Genomic DNA, 17,763 nt, shown 5'->3' with positions numbered 1-17,763 from the left:
CGGCCATGCCTAGACCTTGTTCTTATGTATTTTCAACGGTGGAGTTTCTACACACCATAGATTAAGGTGTGGAGCTCTGCTGTACCTCGAGTATTAATGCAATTACTATTGTTCTTCTATTCAATTTAGCTTATTCTTGTTCTAAGATATTCATTTGCACCCAAGAACATGATGAATGTGATGATTATCTGACGCTCATCATCATTCTCACTTATGAACGCGTGCTTGACAACCACTTCCGTTCTACAAGCAAACAAGGCTTGAATGTTTATCTCTTGGATTTCTTAATTAGAATCTTCGTGGTATAAGGTATAATTGATGGCGGCATTCAAGAGAATCCGGAAGGTCTAAACCTTGTATGTGGTATTCTGAGTAGGATTCAATGATTGAATGACTGTGACGAACTTCAAACTCCTGAAGGCGGGGCGTTAGTGACAAACGCAAAAGAATCACTGGATTCTATTCCGGCCTGATTGAGAACCGACGGTGCGTTGAACATTTCCACTGAGAGGATGGGAGGTAGCCACTGACAACGGTGAAACCCTTGCATACAGCTTGCCATGGAAGGAGCCTTGCGTGCTTGAAGAAGAAGACAGTAGGAAAGCAGAGATTCAGAAGATGGAGCATCTCCAAAACCTCAACCTGTTCCCTATTACTGCAAAACAAGTTTTTATTTCATGTTCTTTTACTTTTCACAATCAATCCTGATAATTTCTGATATCCTGACTAAGATTTACAAGATAACCATAGCTTGCTTCAAGCCGACAATCTCCGTGGGATCGACCCTTACTCACGTAAGGTATTACTTGGACGACCCAATGCACTTGCTGTTTAGTTGTGCGGGGTTGCAAAAAGTGTGATTGCAATTTCGTGCACCAGTATGGATGTGTTGGATGTGAGGAAGGCGGTAGGGCGCTAATCCCTCAATTCTTTCCCCGTATTCCTTGTGATTGTGTTTTGTGGAATGTGAGGAAGGTGGTAGGACGCTAGTCTCCTGACGTATTCCCTCATATTCCTTCTCTCTCTGTCAGCAAAGTGGTAGGACACTACTCCCTTGACTGGTATGGCACGGCCTCACTAGTGGAAGGTGGTAGGACACTAATCCCCCGATTTATTTTCCCCTGGTGTATGCCTCCAGGAGAAGGTGGTAGGGCACTAATCCCCCGATTTTATGCCTCCTGGAGATGCGCAGTCAAGAGATAATATCCGAGTTAGCTACCGGGTGTGTCAGGTTCTAGCAAAGTAACCGACACATGAGCTCACAGCCAGTAGGATAGACATACATCATATGCATATGTTTGAATTGCTTGCTTGTGCTTTAACTGGGAATGCCTATGTGAATTTAATATGCTTAATTGTTATACGTGCTATTTGCATTACTTGTATTCTAATTGTACTTGCCATTGTCTGCTTGTTTGTCTATGTGGTTCTAGTGGTGTTTTGGAGGATTGTGGAGGAAGAGGAATAGTTAAGGATTTTAGTTAGAATTTGGTTAAGTTTAAGGACCTTAGAGAACTACCCTTATTTATGGTTTCCGGTTTAAAGCCTTAAGTTTTATAATTTGAGTGTCGGAGTTCTAGGATTGCCTCTTACTTTTCCAGGACCTTATATCTTATGTATGCGGCACTATTACCATGCTAAGAAGGCCCGGTTCTCATTACATACGGATATTTGTGTTTTTCAAATGCAGATCGAGAGGCACCTCATTAGGCGTCTGGAGTTCTTTACAGCGAAGTGGGCTTTTGGGTTGAAAGATATTGTGGGGAAAAAAAAAAACTTTGTGGCACTATTTATTGCAACGGGATAGGTCTCAAATTGGTCTCCTGATTTTTGAACAAACGTTTTTTTACCTCAAATTAAAGTCAATAATATCTCAAATGAATTTTGAATCACTGAAGGTAAAAAATACCTGAGCATACTAAAATACCTGAGCATGTTAATTATCTCTATTCTCAAGTAAAATACTTGTTCATCAAAAACATTAATCCATATAGCGTAATTGAGAAACAAAAGTGACAAGCATGACTCAACAGTTTTTGTACTGATCATTCATTATCAACTAATAAACATGTTGGCACAATCACGAACAATGACATTACCAAAAACAATAGGAATTCACTTTCAATATATCATGATAATGAAGCCACAAAATAATGATGGCATTGTTGTGCTTGTCTATTTGTGAAGACTTAAGATGATCACAGAAGAATGTTCCTTCACTAAAAGTAAAATTCAAAAAGGTAATTATAGGTTTTACTTATTATTTATTAACAATCATAATAAATATATTCGAAACAGCTGCGGCCACATTTTTTGTTTTCTTTTCTTTCATCTAACACTCTAATTATAGGAGCATTCCATAACATATTTTGTCATGTGCCGGTTAATTTTGCCAAATTGTGAACTGCAGAAGTTGCCTTCTCTGTCTATTAGGAGAATAGAAAAATGAGGTTTTCAACCTTCATACTTGTGTAACACATTTGTCTAATTTCTTGGCCTCTCTCTGAACAAATTCAACAATTAATTTGACAACAGAACTTGGCTTCTCCAGATGAGGAATGTGGCCGCAGTTTGGTATTTGGCGTATCACTGCATCAGGTAGTTCGCAGTGTAGTTGCTGCAATGGTAAAAAAATAAAAATAAAAATAAAAATAAAAATATTCAATAGTTAATTTCAGAGGACTTAAATGCACCTTGATCAACTTTGGTGTATGATTCACCAAGATAACCCAAAAGTGTAGATTAAACAGAAGATAAGGATGAAATCTTTTGCTAAGATCTATACTATTGGATTATTTTAATACACGATGCACCACGTATATCTCTGCACCATAGCATGTACTTTCCAGCAAGTAAAAGAATAAAGAAGTCTTAATAAATTTCTTGCTCTTTATGCTCCAGGATCATTTTGGGAATAGTGCTTAGAAACCAAATTAGCCAATTTCAGTTAATACAAAAAAAATATTCATCTACAATTTTTTTCAAGTTATTCTTTTATCCCTTTTTCTTTCCTTTGCCCCTTTCTATTTCCCTCTTTTCTCCTACCACCGTAATTTCATGACAACCACCAGCCACCGCCGCTGCCGGGGACCACTGCCGGCCACTGCCTCACTTCCGACCACCCCATATAGAGTCTCTAAGCTCTAAATTTTAAACTCTAAATTATAAACCTTAAATACTAATTTCTTAATTTTAAATTATAAATCTTAGACCCTAAATTATAAATTCTAAACAATAGATCCTAAATTTTATACCCTAAATTGGTTTTACTATTTTTAGTTTTGGATGTTTCTTTTTAATATTCAATTCTAAATAATGAATGTTGGCTACAATGTTGGTTGAGAAATATTGGCTCCCTATAGTTTCTCATGTTTTGGCAATATAAAAAACTAACCACTGCAAGCTTGTTGCTGATGATGCGGTCGTTTTCACCCCAAATGATGAGTGTTTTCTGTTTCACCTGTTAAAACAAATTCAAAAGATCTTGTATTGAAAGGAATCAAGCATCTGTAATTAAATGGTGTCAAAGATGCCCTATCCAATATCCATACAAGTTTGTCAAAAAATAAGGACTAGAAGGGACTTGCACAATTGTACATAAATGAGTCTTACCTTCCAATGGCTTTTACAGGCACAAACTTGTGATTTCTATGCGACTAGTTCGCCATGGTGTCTCATGAATGTTATGTTCAAATAGCACTCATAAAATATCGATACCTCTAATTATATTCTAACCAAAAAAAAAAAATTCCTTGTTCTAACTCGTGTGTGGAGTGATTGTGTCCAAAATCTGATAATAAAATATTGAAATAAAAGCTATCCAGCTAGCTGAATTCAACATTCACAACAAACCGGGATCAGAGTAACGATGACAACCTCACCAAATAATCACATCTTCATGTATGTAAATATGAACCCTTAAACTCAACTAAGTCTCAAATACCGAATATAAGGTCGTCTCTTAACTCTCTTTAAAATATGGCCGTGTACACCAAAAGCATCATTGTTCAAACATAACCATTTTTATTTCAATAAGAACAGAACCTCAAAGATGGCAAAAATCATTCCTTGATGGAGACAACAAAATCAATTGCATCACAAATCAGTAGAACTTAAAGATAGCAGAGAGTAGATAAACATTCAACTTTTGCTAGTGATTGTTGCTCTACAGAAAAAAACTAAAATAAAAATGAAACTCAAGAATGGCCATATAGCAGATTGGGACTTCTAGTGAAAAGGGTATATTAGATGAACGGCCATGGTACCTTAGACTTAAGAGAGATATCAGAATGTGTGAAAAGGGTATATTAAAGTGCATTTGTAAATTTCATCATACAAATAAACCTAACAAATCCAAACCTCATAAACTTGTAGTTGTGAGATAGTATATACCTTTTCTATTAAGGAAGAAACATTGTAACCGCCACTAGTCATGAAACCAACCGTAGCATCATCCCACCAAGGCATCAAACAGTGCAAGCGACCGACCTACAAAAATTATAGGAAGACTAACATTCTTCATTATCGCAACATTTCCAAAGGGCATTGTAAGAAAAATGATTATTTGAGGCACCGTCTATGTAATTAATTACTAGGGATGCTCTGTGTGATTGGGAAATTGTGACATGATCCATTAAATACAATTATTTTCAAAGAAAAAAAATTAAAATCTTGCGAACAAATATTAAACTATTGATTAGATCAAGGATATTGATACTCTTATATAAAGAAGGGTACTGTAACAAAGTCCTTAGTTCCTTTACCAAAGTAGCTTTGGAGATATTTTTCTCAAGTATATAAGATGCTTCAAAAGCTAAGAATTCAGATATGAATGAAATCTTGGGTTTCCTCAACGGGTGCTTAAATTTGTGATGTTCATATCTCTATCAGTGCGTATACCCAATGGTCCATTCTTATGGAATAAAAAATGGTAAGAAAATGGGTATGCCTCCTTATATAAATCAATTGTCTTATGCATACATACGTGGTGTGAGACATTATGCCGACTCACACTCCATCCGCCATTGGATGAGGTGTGAACTCAATCTAATTCGAATCCACATCTCATCCAATAGTGGATAAGGTTTGAGCCACTCACACTAATAATATCTACACATAATGTTTTTCTATAAACAACACAGTAAACTTTAGGGTCGGACAACTCACATTAGTACAATCAAGGCTGGTACTGAATGACACATTGTAAAAGGTCAAATAGTTAGCATATAGCCGTAACGGCAGGCTCTTCAATAAATACACCTGATTCAAAAGAGTGTCTAAGGGTGAGTTATAACTTGCAATTTAAGCCATTATCACCATCATCCTCATACTCATTAATATATATCCCACAATTTTATTTGAAAGGCTTTATTAAACATTAATCAAGCGAAACAAGTGTATCCTGAATTCTTGAAGCCTAATGATTTAATGCTGAAGATTTCTTCATAAATATTCTCCACAAGAAAATGAATTGCTTGGAAATCTTAGCAGAACAAGAAGGAAATGATGGCTAAGAAACATAGATGTTCTTCTTTTGTTATTATGCTACCCATATTCATTGGACATGTAGAAACATGAAAACCCCCCAAAAAGCCAAAGAATATCGCCAACATAGATGGTAGAGAGAAAGAAAGTGTTGATGCGAAAAGACATCATCTGCATAAAAATTGCTTAATTTCCCCCTTCTGAAAAATATATTCAAAGGAAGAGAGTTGACTCTTATTATTTAAAAGATATTCAAATAGGGCCATTAAGATAAGATTGCAAGGGGTAAGAAATGGATCATTCCAAGATCAATTTACTATCTGTTTTGAGATAGAGAAGGAATAACACCAGCAGCATTATATTAAAAAGACAGATGCCATTTCCAAAACAAGAATGCCATATTAAGAATTCATATACTTGGTTAAAGATAACAAAAACTAACCCATGAAGAACCAAAAACTAACCCATGAATTTATGTCCCATTGACCACGCCTAAAGGAGAACAGACCACATTGAAATAAGTCGTAAGATAACAAAATACAAAAAATAATTCATGCAGAAAGAGACCATTTGCAAATAGAAACAAGAAAAGGTGTAAACAACCGTTTTCATGCTTGAAAGATTAATTTGCTATCCCAAAAGATTGGTTCTATAAATAACTAAACCTGAGGACCATTTTGTCAATAAACTAATATTTCGAAGCCCAAATTGACAGTTTCACTCAAGACTCAAATGAAACATTATAATCCTTCAAGTACCATAAGATAATTATCAACATTTGAGAGACTATTCTATCAACAAACTAATCTTTTGATGAGTAAAATGGTTGTATACTCCATGATGCAAGGTAAATTTGTAGATAGCTGAGAGTGGTATGAACTACATACCCCAGCATAAGCAACAGCTTTTGGCAACGTTGCTAGCTTTCCTGTTCCCTCTGCATATACACTAGCATCAATGAGAACAAGCTTTTCCACCTGAAAAAAATTGAACTGCACATAAATTATCAGAGCACACCAACTTCAATTTTTACTAAATATGTTTTCACAAATTCAGTTGTGATTGATATTCAGAAGTTAAATTACTGTATGGCACATACAGCTTCTGGATAATTCACTGTAAAGTCAACAGCGACAGCAGATCCAAGGCTTGGTCCAACCAATATCATTGGCCTTTTGATGTAGGATTTCCAAAACTGTAAATAGATTAATCAAGTTTAGCCTCAAACAGAGTGTAAATTTTGGAAGGAAAATAACAGTGATGTTTAAAGAAATCAGTTACAATCCTTAAAGTAAACCACAAGTGATGTATAATTTAATTGATATGTTTCTCTAGTTCACATAGTGTAACAAATGCTAACACCTTAATAATTGAAGCAGAAATTTAAGAATTAAATACCATTATCATATATTAGTTAAAAAGTTGAATTCCACATGCTGTTTCTAACAAATACAACTTTTATCTACATTGCATTACCTGATTAGCATGGAAACTAAACTCTATAGGAGATTAGTAGTACATAAGTACCTGATAGAAATGCTCACGCTTTGATACCACGTCACAAGCGGGAAGTTTTTCTGTGAATAAATGAAGAATAAGAAGAAAGAGTGACATGAAAAATCTCTCAAAGAAACCTTTTATCTATTGCTATCACTTTTTCGTATATTCCCAGAAGCAGGGATGGATCCAGAAATATTATCATGAGGCCAATAATATATATAATATTAAAAAATTATATAATATAACATATATTACAAAAATATATCGATAAAGAATATATTTTAAAGTACAAAAAATATGTGTACTTTTTACTAACGAAGTGGTCGATTCTTCGTATCATAAAATTCCTCGATAATAGAATCTATGTCAAATTTTTCAGCAATTTTCTTTTCAATATAATTAAAAGACAATAAGCAAGAAATTCATCTTTCATTTTGTTTCTGAGTTATTCTTCACAATATTTATAGCTGAAAAAAATCTGTCAGTTGTAGCAGAGAGAATTAATACCAAATAAATCAAGAAGAACGTTCACAAGAAAAAATATATATTTTATGGCATTTAAAAAAATTATTTAATTAAAAAATATTAGTAATAATATCTTTTTTAGATTTGTTTAATATTGTTACTTACTTTTTAGATATTAAAAATCATTAATATTTAAGTTGGACTGGACTTTTATTTATACTAAATGAAATACTAAATAATTGTTTTAAGAAATTAAATTATACTTAATAATTTATTATTATTAATTTTTTAAAAAAAGGGAGGGCCCGGGCGAGGGGCTCGCTACGGTATGTCCGTCCCTGCAGGAATAGTAACACAATGACGGATAAAATGAAAACGAAAGAGTAACACAACATGGCAAAGTGAGCAAACAAACCTAAATCCGAGAAACCCCAACCAAGAATGTCAATGGCCCAAGTCTCAAAACCTGATTCTTCCAGCAGTGGATAGGCATATCTCCATTCCATACATGAGCTGAAAAATTAAGAATGCATGAGAAGAAGAAGCTACTTGAGCACAAAAATGTGTAAATTATAAAGTAGCTATATTTCTTGAATGTTTTGAGAACCTGTCAAAGCCATGTAGAAGAACAATTGGAGTTTCCTTCTTTTGTATAAGTGGCTTAACACAACTACTCATGATGGGATTTTCTGAGAACCTAACCTAATTGTCATATAGAATAAGATCAGATATTGTATAAGATCCAAAAAAAAGAATAGCGATTAACTATAATTGATTACTACGAGCAGAACTCAAGCTTAGATAAATTGTCAATCTTATTGCAAGCAAATTTGGCAAATGAACATCATCTTCTTGGAACAGGCTACAATGTAAGTCCATTTAAAAATCTACATAGCTAGAAATAGATGTTATGATTAATTATAAATTTTATTTCAATTTTTAAATGACAGTTCATATAGGAGAAATGATAATTCCTAATTCGTTTGGCTAAATATCCTTTCAATTCAAAATCTAGCTAACATGCATTGAATTATCTTTAAATGTTCTGTAAATTACAATTTATGCCATTGTGAGCGGATTTTGAATTAAAAAGATCTTGTGGAACATCATTAGAAGGCTATATCATCACTCGTTCACACATTTACACAGGTAAAAAATAAGTGGAAAAAATATCATTCTCTTAATTATCACAGTTATAGTACCACTATCTGTTACAACAAAAGTGGAACTGAGGACAGCCTATCAAAACCAACATTGAAAACGACATGTGCTGGAGATAATACTGTATAAAACTGTAATTCGTTGTCCTGTTGAGCAAGTTACCATTTATTTCGTGATTCAAATTTCAAACATTATCTGTTTACTTAAGGATTGAAGTATTGTTGGCTTCTTGTTTTAACATATCTACCCTAAAGGCTAAATCATTCTACAGAAAGAAAATCAAATATACTATAAATGCTTCAATCAATTGAACCATAAATTTGAAGCTTTTTTTTTCCCTGTTTGGGTTCTGAAGCAATAGGTTATGTCTAATGACCCACATAATCAAAGAATTACCATAGAGCAACAGGCAACCATTTTAATAAACACAATTCAATCTGTAACAGTTTTTGCGTCCTACAATTTCATCCCTCATCATTTTTTTATTGCTTTGGATGTTTCTAACCACGCAAACCGTGGGACAAAGTAGTCCCTCAACATTTAAGAATGACACGTTCATCCTTCACTATTTTCTTATGAGAAAAGTTTGTTCTTCGCCTTTAGTCAGAGATGAATTTGTAATTTTAGATCCCCTGGACCATTTTGTCTTATAATAATTTGCATGATTGGATATCTCTTAGGTGAAACAAAAAATTTAAGCAGAAAATGTGTGGGATAAGATTGTGTGGATTTCCTCTTAACTTTATTCTTTTCAAAAAAATTTTGGATCCTGATAATGAAAGAATTTGTTGGAACTATATACTGAAATTCAATCAATCACCAGTGATTCCTATTTTACATCCGACAGAACATTTAGGACAGTACTATTTGGAAAAAAATAAGCAAAAAATAAAAAGAAACCAATAAAAGCTTATGCTCACTCAAACATACATAAAAACTACTGTTAATCTGTTATAACCACAAGTCATATCTGAGCCCCAAACTCAAAAACATCTGAAAATAAGGTAGAAAAAAAAAAAACTCTTACAAATTTCCTAAAATGAATAATGATATAACCTCTAACCACTTTCTTAATTACATCATTTTTATTACTAAAAAAATTAGATACAGTTAATATTTTCTGTATCTAACAATTTATAGAAGGATTAGGAGTATGATTTAAAAAAATAATTTTCTAAAATAGAAAAAAAAAATTCAAAATACTAGAAAACTCATACACTGTGAAGCTCGACATGCACAGATTATTTTGCATTATTAATCATATTTGTGCTTATTACTAATATATAGTGATACAATCCTATACATGCTTTCAATAAAAAATAACCCATGGCCCTTTCTGGCTTCTGCACATAAATTAAAAACAATAAAAAAAACCTTAGCAATGGATTAAGAAATGCGTATGAAAGTAACCCGGCAATTCTGCAAACAAATAGAGTGCCTTTGAGGAATTACAAGTATTAAACGAAACATAAAAACCCAATCAGGAAGACATAAAGCATTTCTAATAATAATAATAATAATAATAATAATAATAATAAAGAGAAAACATAAAAAAAAAAAAGAAGAAGAAAAACAGAATGAGAAAATGGTGTTACAGGAACAGGGAGCCTCTGAATTCGCATGGCGAGTCTACGAGCGAAGGGATCATGGATTCTGTCAATGAGCTTAGGAAGAAAGGAAGGGAAGGGTTCATGAGCAGCAGCAACCACCACACTACTCCACCTCTTCGCACTCACTCTCACACTCGGAGGGGGCAATGCTACAGACCCAACAGACGCAGAAAACACCATTTTTCAGCATCAAACACTGCTAAAGAGGAACTTTGTTAAATGTGCTTGTTTTTCTGTACTCCACTCTCTAGTTTCTACTTTCTACCGCGCACACACACTCTATAATGCTTCAATGTTGCTGTAATTAAATGTAATGTTTCTTTCTTTAATTGTCTTTCTCAAATTGTGCTATCACTTCCTCGGCTATTTTTTTTTTCAATGTTGTAAATTGTAATAAATGATGTGATGTGGCTTTATAGTTTAGTGTAGGTGAGTTTTACACTGTTATGGGACTTTTTATTTTTTAAAAAGCACAAACCGTCACCTAAGTTTTGTGTGTAAAAATATTTTTTAAATTATTTAAATATAAAATTTCACAAACTTTTTTATTAAAAAAATTTCATCCGCAAAACGACAATGCCATTTTCATTTTGTAATTTTTTTTTAAATCTAAAAATGGAAACCGTCAATGACATTTTGGTTATTTTTTATTTTTTTAATTAAAAACAATAAAAAAAAGAATTATCAAAAGATAAGATTAAATATTTGTAAAAATCTTGGAGATCTGTATATTTCTAATTTAATTTAATATAAATTATAAATAAATAAATTTATTAAATTATTTTTTTAATAATTATTCTCTTTAATTATTTTATCTATTTATTCTTGGGAGAATTAAGAAAAATAAAATTACTAAAAATGACAAAATATGCTAAAATTATTAATAAGGATCATAATAAATATCATTTAAAAAAAATAACAGTGTTATTAGGTCATTCATAGTTTTATGATTTTTTTCCATTTTCTAAAATTTTTATTTAAAAAATTAAAAACAACTAAAATGTCATTTACTTTTTTATTTTGAAATTTTAATTACAAAATAAAAATAGTACTGCCGTTTTGTGGAATTTTTTTAATATTTTTTAATAAAAACGTCGGCACTATTTTGTATTTAAATAATTAAAAAATATTTTTCACGCATAAAATGTAATTAACATTTTGTAATTTTTTAAAAAGTAAAACATTCCATAACAGTGTAAAATTCATCTACACTAAAATATAAAGATACATCACACAATTTGTTACAATATAAAAAAAAAAAAGTTCTCTCTTCCTCTCTTCTATTCAATTTTGTTCGGGTTATGAACCGTCACAGCTCTGAAGACTGAATTTAATGTAATCCAACTAATAAGTTGGTATTAGTTAATTTGGCTTACCTTGCTATGGAAGGTAATTTTTTGGGATTTGGATTCTCTAAATTTTAAATTTGTACTTTAGAAAATAAAGTGTGATTTTCTACCTTTAAATGATTTCTCTCTCATATTTATTCTTGGTCCTACTTATAAAATAAATGATGAGAGATCACATTTTACTCTCTAAAGTGAAATTTAAACTTTAGAGAATCCAAATCTTTTTTTTTTTGCTAATTATTTATAAAATTGTTCAATTATAATCTCATATAAATTTAAAAAATATTAATGATTCGCAATTGATTATAGATAATTATAAACAAATATATAAAATTAACTTTATTAATTATCATTCGAGTCTTGAAAACTAATATAGTATAGCAACATTGTCACTAAAAAAACATTAAGAACTCTTAAAAATAAGATTATTTAAAATTTAATTAAAAAAATATTTAAAATTCAAATTCAACAAAAACACTAATTTATTTAAAAATCTGCTATAATATTTATAAAAATTAGCTGAAATAGTATTACTTTTCTGACATTATTCTTTTGTAATGCATGTTATAAGTTGTGTTGTTTTTATTATTAATATTTTTTTCTTAAAGAAACCAGCCATTCCCTCTTAACAAGCCCATCAAGGAAAAAGAGAAGTGGACTCCAGAGCTGGAATAATTATGAATTACCAAGAACCCTATCTTGCCTAACAATCTCAAGATGCCTGTGGTTGCTGATGAGCGGATAATTTATACGCTTTTTGGCATTGTTTTTAGGTAGTTTTCAGTAGGATCTAGCTACTTTTAGGGATGTTTTTATTAGTTTTTATGCAAAATTCACATTTCTGTACTTTACTATGAGTTTGTGTGTTTTTCTGTGATTTCAGGTATTTTCTAGCTGAAATTGAAGGACCTGAGCAAAAATCTGATTCAGGATGAAAAAGGACTGCTGATGTTGTTGGATTCTGACCTCCCTACACTCGAAATGGATTTTCTGGAGTTACAGAACTCCAAATACCGTGCTCTTAACGGCGTTGGAAAGTAGACATCCAGAGCTTTCCAGCAATATATAATAGTCCATATTTTATTCGAATTTAGACGACGCAAACTGGCGTTCAACGCCAGTTCCATGGTGCATTCTGGAGTAAAACGCCAGAAACACGTCACAAACCAGAGTTAAACGCCAAAAACACGTTACAACTTGGCGTTTAACTCCAAGAGAAGCCTTTGCACGTGTAAAGCTCAAGCTCAGCCCAAGCACACACCAAAGTGGGCCCCGGAAGTGAATTTCTGCATTTAGACTTATTTCTGTAAACTATAGTAACTAGTCTAGTATAAATAGAACATTTTACTATTGTATTAGACGTGTTTTGATTGATCTTTAGTCAGTGTATGCGATTTTAGACCTTCAAGGGGGGCTGGCCATTTGCCCATGCTTGGACCATCACTTATGTATTTTCAATGGTGGAGTTTCTACACACCATAGATTAAGGGTGTGGAGCTCTGCTGTACCTCAAGTTTTAATGCAATTACTACTATTTTCTATTCAATTCAGCTTATTCTTGTTTTAAGATGTTCGTTGCACTTCAACCTGATGGATGTGATGATCCGTGACACTCATCATCATCTATCCTTATGAACGCGTGACTGACAACCACTTCCGTTCTACCTTAGAACGAGCGGGTATCTCTTGGATTCCTTAATCAGAGTCTTCGTGGTATAAGCTAGAATTATTGGCGGCCATTCTTGAGAATCCGGAAAGTCTAAACATTGTCTGTGGTATTCCGAGTAGGATTCAGGGATTGAATGACTGTGACGAGCTTCAAACTCACGATTGTTGGGCGTAGTGATAGACGCAAAAGAATCAATAGATTCTATTCCGACATGATCGAGAACCAACAGATGATTAGCCTTGCTGTGACAAGAGCATTTGGACCATTTTAACTGAGAGGATGGGAAGTAGCCATTGACAATGGTGATGCCCTACATACAGCTTGCCATGGAAAGGAGTAAGAAGGATTGGATGAAAGCAATAGAAAAGCAGAGATTCAGAAGGAACACAGCATCTCCATACACTTATCTGAAATTCCTACCAATGATTTACATAAGTATCTCTATCTTTATTGTATGCTTCATTTATCATAATTTTCGAAAACTATTTGAATCAACCTGACTGAGATTTATAAGATGACCATAGCTTGCTTCATACCAACAATCTCCGTGGGATCGATCCTTACTCACATAAGGTTTATTACTTGGACGACCTAGTGCACTTGCTGGTTAGTTGTGCGAAATTGTGAAGAATGTGAGTAAACCATAGTAGTGTGCACCAAGTTTTTGGAGCCATTGCTAAGAATTGTTTGAGTCATGAAAAGAGTAAATCACATTTTTGCCTATCAAGTTTTTGGTACCATTGCCGGGGATTGTTTGAGTTTGGACAACTGACGGTTCATCTTGTTGCTCAGATTAGGTAATTTTCTTTTCAAAAAGTTTCCAAAAAATCTTTCAAAATTTTCTTCCTTTTTCGTTTTTCCAAAATATAATTTTCGAAAAATCCAAAAAAATCATAAAATCATAAAAATAAAAATATTTTTGTGTTTCTTGTTTGAGTCTTGAGTCAATTTTTAAGTTTGGTGTCAATTGCATGTTTTTAAAAATTTATGCATTTTTCGAAAATTCATGCATGTGTTCTTCATGATCTTCAAGTTGTTCTTGGTAAGTCTCCTTGTTTGATCTTGATATTTTCTTGTTTTGTATTTTTTGTTGTTTCTCATATGCATTTTTGAATTCTTAGTGTCTAAATATGAAAAATTTCTAAGTTTGGTGTCTTGCATGTTTTTCTTTTCTTAAAAATTTTCCAAAATTAAGTTCTTGATGTTCATCTTGATCTTCAAAGTGTTCTTGGTGTTCATCTTGACATTCATAGTGTTCTTGCATGCATCATGTGTTTTGATTCATAATTTTCATGTTGTGAGTCATTTTTGTGTTTTTCTCTCTCATCATTAAAAATTCAAAAAATCAAAAAAATATCTTCTCTTTATTTTACTCAAATATTCGAAATCTTTGGGTTGACTTAGTCAAAAAAAATTTTAAAATTAGTTGTTTCTTGTTAGTCAAGTCAAGATTTCATTTTTAAAAAATCTTATCTTTTCAAAACTTTTTTTTAAAAAAATCAAATCTTTTTCATTTTTCTTACTATTTTTCAAAAACTTTAAAAATTGATTTTCAAAATCTTTTTCTTAATTTTTGAAAACTTTACTAACAATTAATGTGATTGATTCAAAAATTTGAAGTTTGTTACTTTCTTGTTACTTTCTTGTTAAAATTGGAAAAGATTTCTTGTTAAGAAAGGTTCAATCTTTAAATTCTAGAATCATATCTTTTAGTTTCTTGTTAGTCAAGTATTCAATTTTAATTTTAAAAATCAAATCTTTTCCAAAATATCTTTTTCAATCATATCTTTTCAAAATATCTTTTTCAATCATATCCTTTTCAAAATTGATTTTCAAATCTTTTTCAACTAACTAATTGACTTTTTGTTTGTTTCTTATCTTTTTCAAAACCACCTAACTACTTTTCTCTCTCTAATTTTCGAAAATTTCTCACTCTTTTTCAAAATTCTTTTAATTAACTAATTGTTTCAAATTTTAATTTTAATTGTATTTCTTCTCTCAATTTTTGAAAATTACTAACCATTTTTCAAAAATAATTTTCGAAATTCTCTCCCTCTCATCTCTTTCTATTTATTTAGTTAATTACTAACACTTCTCTTCATCTAAAAATTTGAACTCTCTCTTCTCCTCTATGTTCGAATTTTTCTCATCCTTCTTCTATTATTCTCTTCTTTTACTCACATAAAGGAATCTCTATACTATGACATAGAGGATTCCTCTTCCTTTTTTATTCTCTTCTTTTTCATATGAGCAGGAGCAAGGATAAGGGCATTCTTGTTGAAGCAGATCCTGAACCTGAAAGGACTTTGAAGAAGAAGCTTAGAGAAGCTAAAGCACAACAATCCAGAGAAAACCTTACAGAGAATCTCGAAAAAGAGAGAGACATGGCCGAACCCAATAACAATGGTGGAGGCACAAGAAGGATGCTTGGTGATTATACTACACCCACTTCCAAGTTTGATGGAAGAAGCATCTCAATCCCTGCCATTTGAGTAAACAATTTTGAGCTGAAGCCCGAATTAGTTGCTCTAATGCAACAGAACTGCAAGTTTCATGGGCTTCCATCAGAAGATCTCTATCAGTTTTTAACTGAGTTCTTGCAGATCTGTGAGACTGTTAAGACTAATGGAATGGATCCTGAAGTCTACAGGCTCATGCTTTTCCCTTTTGCTGTAAGAGACAGAGCTAGAACATGGTTGGACTCACAACCTAAAGATAGCCTGGACTCTTGGGATAAGCTGGTCACGGCCTTCTTAGCTAAGTTCTTTCCTCCTCAAAAGCTGAGCAAGCTTAGAGTGGATGTTCATACCTTCAAACAAAAAGATGGTGAATCCCTCTATAAAGCTTGGGAAAGATACAAGCAGATGACCAAAAGGTGTCCTTCTGACATGCTTTCAGAATGGACCATTTTGGATATATTTTATTATGGTCTATCTGTGTTTTCTAAGATGTCACTAGACCATTCTGCAGGTGGATCCATTCACCTAAAGAAAATGCCTGCAGAAGCTCAAGAACTCATTGACATGGTTGCAAATAACCAATTCATGTACACTTCTGAGAGGAATCCTATGAGTAATGGGACGCCTCAAAGGAAGGGAGTTTTTGAAATTGATACTCTGAATGCCATATTGGCTCAGAACAAAATGTTGACTCAGCAAGTCAACTTGATTTTTCATAGTCTGAATGGATGGCAAAATACATCTAACAGTACTAAAGAGGTAAATTACATGGGTGAACCCTGTGGGAACACCTATAATTCCTCATGGAGAAATCATCCAAATTTCTTATGGAAGGATCAACAAAGCCTCAACAAGGCTTTAACAATGGTGGAAGAAACAGGCTCAGCAATAGCAAGCCTTTTCCATTATCTTCTCAGCAACAGACAGAGAATTCTGAGCAGAGTCCCTCTAACTTAGCAAACATAGTCTCTAATCTATCTAAGGCCATTTTAAGTTTCATGACTGAAACAAGGTCCTCCATTAGAAATCTGGAGGCACAAGTAGGCCAGCTGAGTAAGAAAATCACTGAATCTCCTCCTAGTACTCTCCTAAGCAATATAGAAGAGAATCCAAAAAGAGAGTGCAAGGCCATTGATATTGTCTATATGGCCAAATCCAAGGAGAAAGGGGAAGACGTGAATCCCAATAAGGAAGACCTCATGGGACGTCCCTCAGACAGAAAGGAGTTCCCTATTGAGGACCTAAAGGAATTTGAGGATCATATAGAAACCATAGAGATTCCATTGAACCTCCTTCTGCCATTCATGAGCTCTGAGAACTATTCTTCCTCTGAAGAGGATGAAGATGTAACTAAAGAGCAAGTTGCTCAATATCTAGGAGCCATCATGAAGCTGAATGCCAAGTTGTTTGGTAATGAGACTTGGGAAGATGCACCTCCCTTGCTCATTAGTGAACTAGATACATGGGTTCAGCGAACTTTACCTCAAAAGAAACAAGATCCTAGTAAATTCTTAATACCCTGTACCATAGGCACCATGACCTTTGAGAAGGCTCTGTGTGACCTAGGATTAGGTATAAATCTTATGCCACTCTCTGTAATGGAGAAGCTGGGAATCTTTGAGGTACAGGCCGCCACATTCTCATTAGAGATGGCAGACAAGTCAATAAGACAAGCTTATAGATTGGTAGAGGACATGTTAGTGAAGGTTAAAGGCCTTTACATCCCTGCTGATTTCATAATCTTAGACACTAGGAATGAGGAGGATAAATGCATCATCCTTGGAAGACTCTTCCTAGCCACAGCAGGAGTTGTGATTGATGTTGACAAAGGAGAGCTAGTCCTTCAATTGAATGGGGACTACCTTGTGTTTAAAGCTCAAGGATCTTTCTTTGCATCCATGGAGAGGAAGCATGAAAAGCTTCTCTCAATACAGAGTTAAACAAAACCCCCACAATTAAACTCTAAGTTTGATGTTGGGAGGCCACAATCAAACTCTAAGTTTGGTGTTGAACCCCCACATTCAAACTCTAAGTTTGGTGTTGGGAGGTTCCAACAATGCTCTGAT

The 17,763-nt window shown here is 33.2% G+C and overlaps 1 protein-coding gene and 1 non-coding gene across 6 annotated transcripts; both read right to left on the bottom strand.

Annotated features, from left to right (window-relative positions):
* Window positions 1-2,022: 2,022 nt before the first annotated feature.
* LOC107489571 (uncharacterized) lies at window positions 2,023-10,577 on the bottom strand. 5 transcript variants are annotated; one of them, XM_021142773.2, is made up of 10 exons: window positions 10,206-10,577; window positions 8,057-8,151; window positions 7,865-7,962; window positions 7,012-7,061; window positions 6,584-6,679; window positions 6,372-6,476; window positions 5,167-5,259; window positions 4,393-4,488; window positions 3,395-3,460; window positions 2,023-2,617 (listed from the first exon to the last, which is right to left on the bottom strand). In XM_021142773.2, the coding sequence occupies exons 1-10, from the start codon at window positions 10,398-10,400 to the stop codon at window positions 2,462-2,464; spliced, it is 1,050 nt and encodes a 349-aa protein (XP_020998432.1). In that variant the 5' UTR covers window positions 10,401-10,577; the 3' UTR covers window positions 2,023-2,461. The 5 variants fall into 5 exon arrangements, with proteins under 5 accessions (XP_020998432.1, XP_015965807.1, XP_020998434.1 ...); XM_016110321.3 differs by having other exon boundaries at window positions 6,372-6,461; XM_021142775.2 differs by having other exon boundaries at window positions 8,057-8,146; window positions 10,206-10,332.
* A 5,447-nt stretch (window positions 10,578-16,024) lies between these two features.
* Window positions 16,025-16,132, bottom strand: LOC127748118 (small nucleolar RNA R71). Its single transcript, XR_008010061.1, has one exon. It is a non-coding gene; the product is annotated as a small nucleolar RNA R71 (small nucleolar RNA).
* Between the last annotated feature and the right edge of the window lie 1,631 nt (window positions 16,133-17,763).

Source organism: Arachis duranensis, chromosome 5 (assembly GCF_000817695.3).
Source record: "Arachis duranensis cultivar V14167 chromosome 5, aradu.V14167.gnm2.J7QH, whole genome shotgun sequence".
NCBI classification, from domain to species: Eukaryota; Viridiplantae; Streptophyta; class Magnoliopsida; order Fabales; family Fabaceae; genus Arachis; species Arachis duranensis.
Note: the sequence above shows the minus strand (reverse complement) of the source record. Positions and strands in the feature narration are given on the sequence as shown.

Coding starts and splice junctions, on each gene's coding strand:
- LOC107489571 (XM_021142773.2), bottom strand. CDS start 10,400: ATGGTGTTTTCTGCGTCTGTTGGGTCTGTAGCATTGCCCCCTCCGAGT. Junction 6,477..6,583: donor CAGTGAATTATCCAGAAGCT/GTATGTGCCATA, acceptor ATTTATGTGCAG/TTCAATTTTTTTCAGGTGGA. Junction 5,260..6,371: donor AAGCTGTTGCTTATGCTGGG/GTATGTAGTTCA, acceptor CTTTTGAATCAG/GTGTATTTATTGAAGAGCCT.